Below are 8,351 nucleotides of genomic sequence, written 5' to 3'. Positions count from 1 at the left end.
TGTCCGTGGGGTGGGAGAGGCGTATCTGTGGGGCAGGAGAGGGGTGTCTGTGGGGTGGGAGAGGGGGTCTTACTGGTGCGGGAGCAGATCTCCCTGTGGGATAGCTGGGGGTGTCTGCAGGTCTCCCTGTGGGTCTCTCCCTGTGGATCTCCCCATAGGTCTCTTCCCATGGGTCTCTTCCCATGGGTGCCCCCATGGCTCTTTCCCTGTGGGCGTCCCCGTGGGTAACCCGTGGATGTTTCTGGGTGGCTCTCTCCCCCGGGTCTCCCTGTGGGTCTCTCCCCATGGATCTCCCGTGGATTTCTTCCCATAGATCTTCCCATGGCACTTTGCCTGTGGATCTCCCCGTGGGTCTCCCCGTGGGTCTTCCCGTGGGGTCTCCCTGTGGGTGTTTCCATGTGGGTCTCCCCATGGATGTCTCCAGGTGGCTCTCTCCTCCCGGTCTCCCCGTGGGTACCGCCTTGTGAATCCCCCGGGGTCTTTCCCTGTGGGTGCCCCCGGGGGTGTCTCCCGGTGGCTCTCCCCGCCGTGGGTCTCCCCCCCGTGGCTCTCCCTCCCCGTGGGGCGGCCTCAACCCGGGCCGCTCCTCCAGCGCCGCCGACCCCGCGCCGTCCGCCAGGGGGCAGCACCGCCCCGCCGGGCCGCGGGGGGAGCCGCGCTACGCCGCCCTCCCGCCCGCCGCCGTTGACCGGAAGGGGCGGAGCGACGGCGGCGGTGGCGGCCGGGCCCAGGTGAGCGGGGCAGCCCGGGGCTCGCTCCGGCTCCGGCTCCGGGGGAGCCCCGCGGGGGCCGGGCAGCGGTTCCGGCGCGGCCCAGGCGGGTCCCGGTTCCCTGTGGGTCACTGTCGAGGCCCCGGTGCAGCCCTGCCCGGTGCGGCCTTGCCCGGCGGAGCCTCCCCCGGGCGCCGCCAGCCCGCACCCGCAGGCCTCGGCCTCCGCGGCGGGGCCGGGGCCCGCTTCGTGACCGCCGCGTTTTGCCCCCTGCAGCCCCCGGCGCCATGTGGTCCGTGCTCTGGGCCGCCGTGCGCTCCAAGGCCCCGTATGTCACGTTCCCGGTGGCCTTCGTGGTGGGGCTGGTGGGCTACCACCTGGAGTGGTTCCTCCGCGGCGACCCCCCGCCCGCGGCCGAGGAGGAGAAGAGCATCTCGGAGCAACGGGAGGAGCGCAAGCTGCAGGAGATCGCGGGCAAGGACCTGACCAAGGTGGTGAGCCTGAAGGACAAGCTGGAGTTCGCCCCTCGGGCCGTGCTGAACAGGAACCGCCCGGAAAAGAGTTAATAAAGTTGTTTGGGCAAATGCGGTGCCCTGGAGAGACGGGCCCTGGGGCTGGAGGGCTGTGTCCTGCAGCACTGTGCTGGGGACTCCCTTGTCACCTCCACATCTTCCACCAGTCTCCCTCCCGCATTGGCCCATGCTTGGGCACTACGCAGTGCCCGCTGCTGCTCTTCACCTTCCCAGGGCCCTTCAGAGGGTCAGGGTTTGCCCACCCCACGGATGCGCTGAAGACACAGCACCCAGACCTCCACCTTTGTGGCAGAGCAGGCAGGGAGCCGTGATCTGGAGGTGGAGCATGTCTGAAACTCATCAGCTCTTGGCTTGTCCTGGCCCCTGAACCACGAAACCCCCTCGGCCTGGTTCCAGCCACATCTCCTTAGGTTTGGTTTCTTCCATGGCGTGAAGATAGAAGAAAGGTGGACCTGAGTGACATGGGGTCAGGGTCAGGCTAACTGCCTGCCACAGGAGGACCTGCTGTCCGGCTTACAGCTCTCCCGTGGCTCTTTGCAAACCCCAACCACAGCACCACGCTACCACGTTATGCCCACAGGAGCCTGAGCAGTGGTGGAGATCTCTGGAGAGCCCCTCTCTGCATCACCGCCAGGCTTTGCAGCAAGGATGGGGGGAGGTGGAAGTCCTGGCCCTGCTTCTGTCATGGAGCTCCAAGTGTGGCAGTGGCTTTGGGCTGGCGGGTAGAGAGGGGGGAGATCTCTGCCCTGTATGGGAACAGCCAGAATAAACTTCTGTCAGTCCTTGGGCCTCTGTGTCTTCTGCATCAGCACCAGGCCCTAACTCTGGCTCAGAGCACGTTTCTGCTCACCGTGTTTTCAAGAAGCGGCCCCTTCTACAATGGGAGAAACGCCGTCGTCGTGTGTGGCCGGGCACTGACCTCAGGGCCTGGCAACAGGGTGGCGGGAAGGAAGGAGGGGGCGGCACTGAAATCCCAGCCATGCTGTGGTTGTGCCTCCCTCCCGGCTCCCCCGGCCATGTTATCTGCTTCCCTCAAACTCCTTATCTAGACAAGAAGGGCCGTGGCAGTGCTGGGTGGGGTCCCAGGGGATAGGGTGGGTCCTGCTGGGCAGCTGAGCAGGGAGAGGCTGGCAGTGAGCACTGGGGACCGGTGGCTGGTGTCCCAGCCTCAGGCATCGCCAGCATGGCAGGACCAAACCCCAGCATGAGCTGCCCAAGGAGGGCCAGCCGGTAACTGCTGCCGCTCTCTGCCGCAGCATGCCGGGGCTGTAGCCAGGGTTATCATTGCCTCCTGGCTTGTTTTTTCCCCTGGTGCCTGAGCAAGGCCTCGCTGCGGCCCTGGCCCGGCCTTCCCCTCCCAGGGACGATAAATCTGCCATGTCTGGTGCAAAACCCTGAGGTCAGCAGCCAGTTCAGCATTTCGCAGTGCTCTGTCCCGCTTCCTCGGGGCCAGCTCCTGCCCTGCTGACAGCTTTACTGCAGGCGCTGCCTGGCTGTGTTTACCTCCCGACCTGCTGCTCTCTGGCCAGACTCACAGCCCGGCACTGCCGGGAGCTCGCGGGCCTTTGCCATCACGGTGTGCGATGGCAGCTGAGGCTGGGTGAGAAGGTGCAGGAGGCATCTAGGGGCCTTCCCCACTGCTGCCTCCTGCACTAGGGCTCACAGCACCTCTTGCCACCGCCCCGTTCCCCCCGGCAGGCCGGCACTGTCCCCTGAGCTATTCCCTGCCCTTGGCTTCATGCTTTCCCAGCCTGGCTGTGGGGCGACGCTGGGTGACGACCAGTCCCTATTGTGCGCCAGGGTGGGAACGGTCCCGTCCCTTCCCCCAGCCAGGACCAGCCGGACCCAGCTCGGAAACGTCTTCTGAAATACCTTTGTTTACCCGGTGACGGAGCAGCTCCCTTGACTGTTTATAGCCCATTGATCTGCCTGTTCCCAGGCCTGGCCGGGCACAATCGGGCTTTGTCGGGCCCTCGCTGCCCTGTTTCCTCCCCTGGGCTCATGCTGTGTTGGTCGGGGGGGCCGCTGCGGCGTGGAGCAATGCCCTTGGGAGGGGCTGAGCCTTGACAGCAGCTGCGTGGGTACTGATGGCACTGGGCCGGGCAGCCTCTGCCCTGCTCCCGCTGTGGCTGCCTTGCTGGTCCCACTCTGTTTCCAGCTGGTTTCTGTGTGTCTGTCCCATCTGTCCGTCCCCACAGCAGACGCTGGTGTTGCTGTGGGGCTGTGGTTCCCCGCAGACGCTGGGGCAGGGGTGAAGCTGCTTCCCAGAGACCGGTTGCCTTTCTCCTAAACTCTCGGTGCTGTAAACCCACCCTTCCTCCCATTGAATCCCAACAATGTGGTGCCTGGGAAGCGCCGGCTGGACAAGAATAGGAGCCGGCAAGCGCTCAGGGCCGGGGCGAGCAGCCACACTGGCTCACGGAGAGTGAGAGGAAGCTTTGTTGAATAAACCATTATGGCCAAAATACTGGCTTCCCGAGCCTTCACACAACTGCTCAAGTGCAAGTCCATGTTCTGGTCCAGCGCATTTGTAATCCAGCTGTTCCCAGCATGCCACAGCCAGGCGCTGCAGCGGGAGCGTGGCAAGGAGCAGTGGCAGCAGTGCGTGTGTCCGGGGCTGTGCGAGGGGAGAGCCTGTCCCCAGGCAGGGAGTCCCACGTGTGCCCTGGAAGCTGTCGTTTTGTGGGAGAACATCCTCCCAGGGCTTGTCCAGCTTTGGGGAAGTCCCCATGGCTGTGGCTGGCTGTGGCTGCACTGTGTCACAGAGCAGGGATCGAATTTGGCAGCTGCAGAAGTGCTGGCTGGCCCTGCCCAGCTCGTGGTGGCCGTGCCCCAGGCTTGGGGGGCAGCAAGGCAGCTGCTGTGCTCTTGGCACAGCCCTGCTGCCTTGCTGCTTCCTCCCTGCCGGCTCCGAGGGGGGGCTGCAGCTCCCCAGCTGACCCTCTGCCCTGCCTGGGTCCTGGTTTATTCCTGGGTGGGGGGGGTGTGTGTGTAGTGTGTGTGGGTCCATAGTGAACAGCTTCTGAGAGGAGCAGGTGGCGGTTTCCCGAGGCAGGATGCAGGGAGCAAGCTGGAGCCCTAGTGGGGCACCCCAGCTTGCTAAGGGCCGTCCTAGGGGGCCAGGACAGCTGCTGTGCAGGCTGGGGGGGAGGGGGGAGGCCCACCGGCCGTTTGGCATGGCTCGGCACACCTGGATGGCCAGAGCGGATGTCCGGTTAGCTCAGCGCAGGGGTGCACCAGCTGTGCGGGACTGGGGATGCTGTGACCCTGCGCTGCGCGGAGCCATCCGTCCCTTCCTCAAGGCCCGGAGTGACAATGCTTTGGGAAGGAGAGGAGCGGTGGGGGGGGGAGCTGGGGCCTCACACTCTGGTGTCCCATCCTGGAGCAGCACAGTCACCCCAGGGCACCCAGGATGTGCATGCACCCTGGCAGCACTGAGCGCAAATGGGGGGTGTGTCCCCCAGTGTGTCCCCCGCAGCCCCTGGGGACACCCGCTCCCTGCCCCAGCCAGCCGAGGCTGTTTTCCCCAGGCTTTACTTTTGCTCCTTCCCCAAGCGCAGCCAAGGCCTTTCCCAGCTGCCTCCTCTCGCCTCTTGCTGCCATGGCCTCACTGCACAGGTCTGCCGTGCCATGCCCATCGGTGCCTTTCTGTGGCTGGCAAAAGCCCTGAAGCACTGTGAGGGAGGAGCAGCTCTGCTCGACACATCCCTTGAGCCCTGGCCAGGGACAGCTACAGTGGGACACAGTCCCTTCCCACTTGGCATTGCTGCTTCTTGCAACCACAGCCCAGGACTGAATCCCCGTCCCCAGCACCCTGTGGCCACTGCAGCTCCTTGCTTTTAGACCACATCGACCTTCCCGCGCCAGGAATAACCCCCAGCTATGCAGGCAGCAGCCTCTGCCCTCCCGGTGCTGCATCAGGATGATGCCCTGAGCTGCTGGCAGGGGCAGGACCCATCCTAGGGTGGGCATGGGGTGCTGGGTGCCGTGTGGTCCCATTGCCTCAGGGCGAGGAAGCGGCCGGAGGGGAGCGACAATGTCAGGATGCGGGAAGTCGTCGGGGCTATTGAGCGCGTTTCCTCTTGCCTGCGGTTCTCACACGGGGCTGCATTGTCTGCTGTGCCCACGCGTGGAGGGCTAAATATAACCCCGCTCTGCAGGCGGGCTGGGGGAGAGGAAGGGACCTGTTTGGGGTTTGCTTTTCCTTCATTGTGCGCGGTTGGCAGTGGGGCTGATAAGGGCAGGGTTGTACCTGGTTTGGTGTTGCCTTGATGGTGGGTGCTGCAGGGCATGCGCCAGGGCTCAGGGTCTGTGCCTGGGCCAGGAGGATGCTTCTGTGTGTGCTCCCCACCCAAGGGCCTGTGGGAAACGGGGTGCTGGGGGGGCTGCGGGCAGAGCCCTGGGCACAGACAGGGCCCCACGTACTGAGAGGACCATGCTTTGGTCCCAGCTGGCACAACCCTGACCAGCCCTCTGTCCTTCCTCCCCTCTCAGCTCTGATTTTACTCCAGCCGTGGCTCTTCCTGTGAGCAGGTCAGACTTAGACACTTGCTATTTTCCGTATGCTGGGAAAGCTTAAAAATAAACTCCCTGGTGCTTGGCCAATGCCTTGGGCAGAGCCTTGCAAGCGTGACACACTGTGGCAGCCCTCACGGCTCCTCTGCTGCAGCCCAGGGCAGGATAGTGCAGGGGGAGCCCAGCATCGACTGGTCCTTACTGGGAGGAGGGCAGGAATCTCTGCCAATCTGTGGCCATGGGGCAGAGTCACTTGCGCAGGCCCCTAAGGGGCTGTGGCTGGTGTTAGACCCACAACCCCAGCAGCAATTAGGATCCCAGAACTGGCAGAACCACCCCGAAGCCTTTCCTGACTCAGGGTGCTACAAGCAGATCCCCCCCCCCCCCCGCATTCTCCCAGACCGCTGGCAAGAAGCAAAGGGGGTGCACAGCGGTGCTGGCCATGCACCCAAGGGACACCCCACGCCTGGCACCTCCAGCCTCAGGCTGTTGGCAGTCAGGTCAGGCGTGCATCTGTCTGCCTGCCCACCTCTTTCCCTCTTACTTTCTCTCCATGTTCCTTTTGGCCACATCGCTCCCCTCTCTGGGCACTCGCTTGCTTCCAGGAGCCGGGGATGCAGGAGCAGCAGCCTGGCTCTTGCCCGTGGCACAGCACAGGCAGGTGGCTCTTGCTCACTGAGTTAGTTCTGGAGGGCTGCAGCTGCACCTTGGAAGGTACATCCAGCCTTGGGTTGGGATAAACCCCACAGGGTTCTTCAATGGGGGTATAAAACCTGCCCTCCCACAAAACCCATGCTGAGGGCAATGCCAGCGTGGGGCTCACAGGCTGCGAGTGGCCACGGGATCAGTCCCATGGCGCTCCCACCCCATGGCCATACCCTGGGAGCTGCTGCCGTCCTGGCTGGGCAGCTGCGGTGGGTTGCGGTGCCTGCTCGTCATGGCACGCACCTGGAGCTGTGCTCACTGCCCGTTACCCCAGAGCTGGACCTGCAGCTGGGTCTCAGGGATGCCCGTGGTGAGCCCCTCACCGCAGTCCCCAGGCTGCCTGTGCCATCACAGGGCTCAGCATCGCGGTACAGGGCCGGGCGTTGGGGCAGCGAGCGCCGTTCCCAGAAAGAGACCGGAGGGGCCTGTTTACTCAGGAGGGAGTGCGGAGGTGTGAGAAAGGCCATGCGTGTCTGGCCTGCTGCTATCTCTCCCCAGGCTCTGCTAAAGGGCTTTGCCGGGCCAGCCCGCACCCTTATCAGCTGCAAACTTTTATTTGCCTAAGGGCTGCCTGCCTGCTTTCTGGGGGGCTGCTGCCAGCACCGGCCCCTGCTGCTGCCCCCCTCCCCGGCCCCACCGTGCAGGTGAGCCCCTCGCTGTTGTTGTTGGCGTGTGCTGCGGGCAGGTCCCAACGGCGCGGGGTCACGCCGGCCACCCTGAGCCGCCTTGTCACAACACGGGAACAATAGCAGGGCCGGAGCCGTGTTTGCGCAGTACCCACGGCCGGGCATCATGTCCAGGCAAAGGGGCTCTTGGCCGTCTTGTTTTCCACCTTGCAGGGCCGTTCGGAAAAGCGTGATGCTCCCCCGGTGCCAACAAAAATATCAGCCCGGGAGAGGGGAGGCGAGCAGGGGAGCGCTGCCGGTGGTAAACACACGGCACGGCTGCACCGTTACCTTTCACACTGGCATTTCCTCCTGGCCGAGCCTGCCGGGCTGCTCTCCCCACAAATCCGCAGTGCTGCGGAGCTTTGCAGCTCTGCTGATGCCTGGTGAGCATTGGGCTGTGGTCCCCCATTGCCCTGGGATGCCCGAGGAGGTCCCCACTGGGCAGTGGTGGGAACAGGGCAGGATCCCTCCAGAGATGGTGGGAGCAGAGCAGGGTCCCTCTGGAGGGCTCAGGGAAGGGCTGAGCACTAGGAGCATACACCCTAGACCACAACCCCCCGGGGTTTTACCCACCTCCCACATCCCCAGCAGGGAGGGCAGCCAAGGGCAGGCTCAGCCGCCAGCCCAGACTCTGCACCAAGGACAGCACAGCTGGGTGCCTCCCTCTCTGCTTCCTCCAGTGGCCCATGGCAGCGATATCACCCCGTATCACCCATATTTCATTTTCTCCAGGGTATTTTTAGCCTGTCCCACCCTCACTAAAGAGGCCCTCAGCAGAGAGCAGACTCTGCCCTGAGCTAGCTTCACCAGAAAAACTAAACAACAGCCCCAGTCGCATTGTGTGCCTTTATCTGTGGCTCATTTCCACCTATTATGCAGTTGTGAGCAGCTCCACAGCCTCCCTCCATTGGGTTTATCTGCAGCAGAGCTGGGACAGAGAGGCTGGCTGCAGGGCCAAGCTCTGCTTTGAGCCACCCAGACCCTGTACCACATTGGCCCCAGGACAACCACTGGGCTGAAGCTGGGCTCAAGGGGACAGGACACTGTAGCAGGGAGGGCTGTGCTTTCAGTGGGTGAGAGGCACCAGCAGAACTGGAGCTCAGAGAGTGCCCACACTCACCCCACCACCCACAGGACAGCAGCTTCCCTCTCCCTTGGCCACAAACCCATACCCAACCTCCCTGAGGCAGCTGCATGAAGCACAGTCACACCACACTTCA

General features: G+C 64.0%; 1 protein-coding gene across 1 annotated transcript; it reads left to right on the top strand.

Annotated features, from left to right (window-relative positions):
- Positions 1-672: 672 nt before the first annotated feature.
- On the top strand, positions 673-2,025 carry SMIM12 (small integral membrane protein 12). The gene is made up of 2 exons (XM_075114736.1): positions 673-731; positions 987-2,025. The coding sequence occupies exon 2, from the start codon at positions 998-1,000 to the stop codon at positions 1,274-1,276; it is 279 nt and encodes a 92-aa protein (XP_074970837.1). The 5' UTR covers positions 673-731; positions 987-997; the 3' UTR covers positions 1,277-2,025.
- Positions 2,026-8,351: the final 6,326 nt, after the last annotated feature.

This window comes from Phalacrocorax aristotelis, chromosome 20 (assembly GCF_949628215.1).
Source record: "Phalacrocorax aristotelis chromosome 20, bGulAri2.1, whole genome shotgun sequence".
NCBI classification, from domain to species: domain Eukaryota; kingdom Metazoa; phylum Chordata; class Aves; order Suliformes; family Phalacrocoracidae; genus Phalacrocorax; species Phalacrocorax aristotelis.
The sequence above is the reverse complement of the archived record's forward strand: the minus strand, read 5'-3'. Positions and strand labels throughout refer to the sequence as shown.

Coding starts and splice junctions, on each gene's coding strand:
- SMIM12 (XM_075114736.1), top strand. CDS start 998: ATGTGGTCCGTGCTCTGGGCCGCCGTGCGCTCCAAGGCCCCGTATGTC.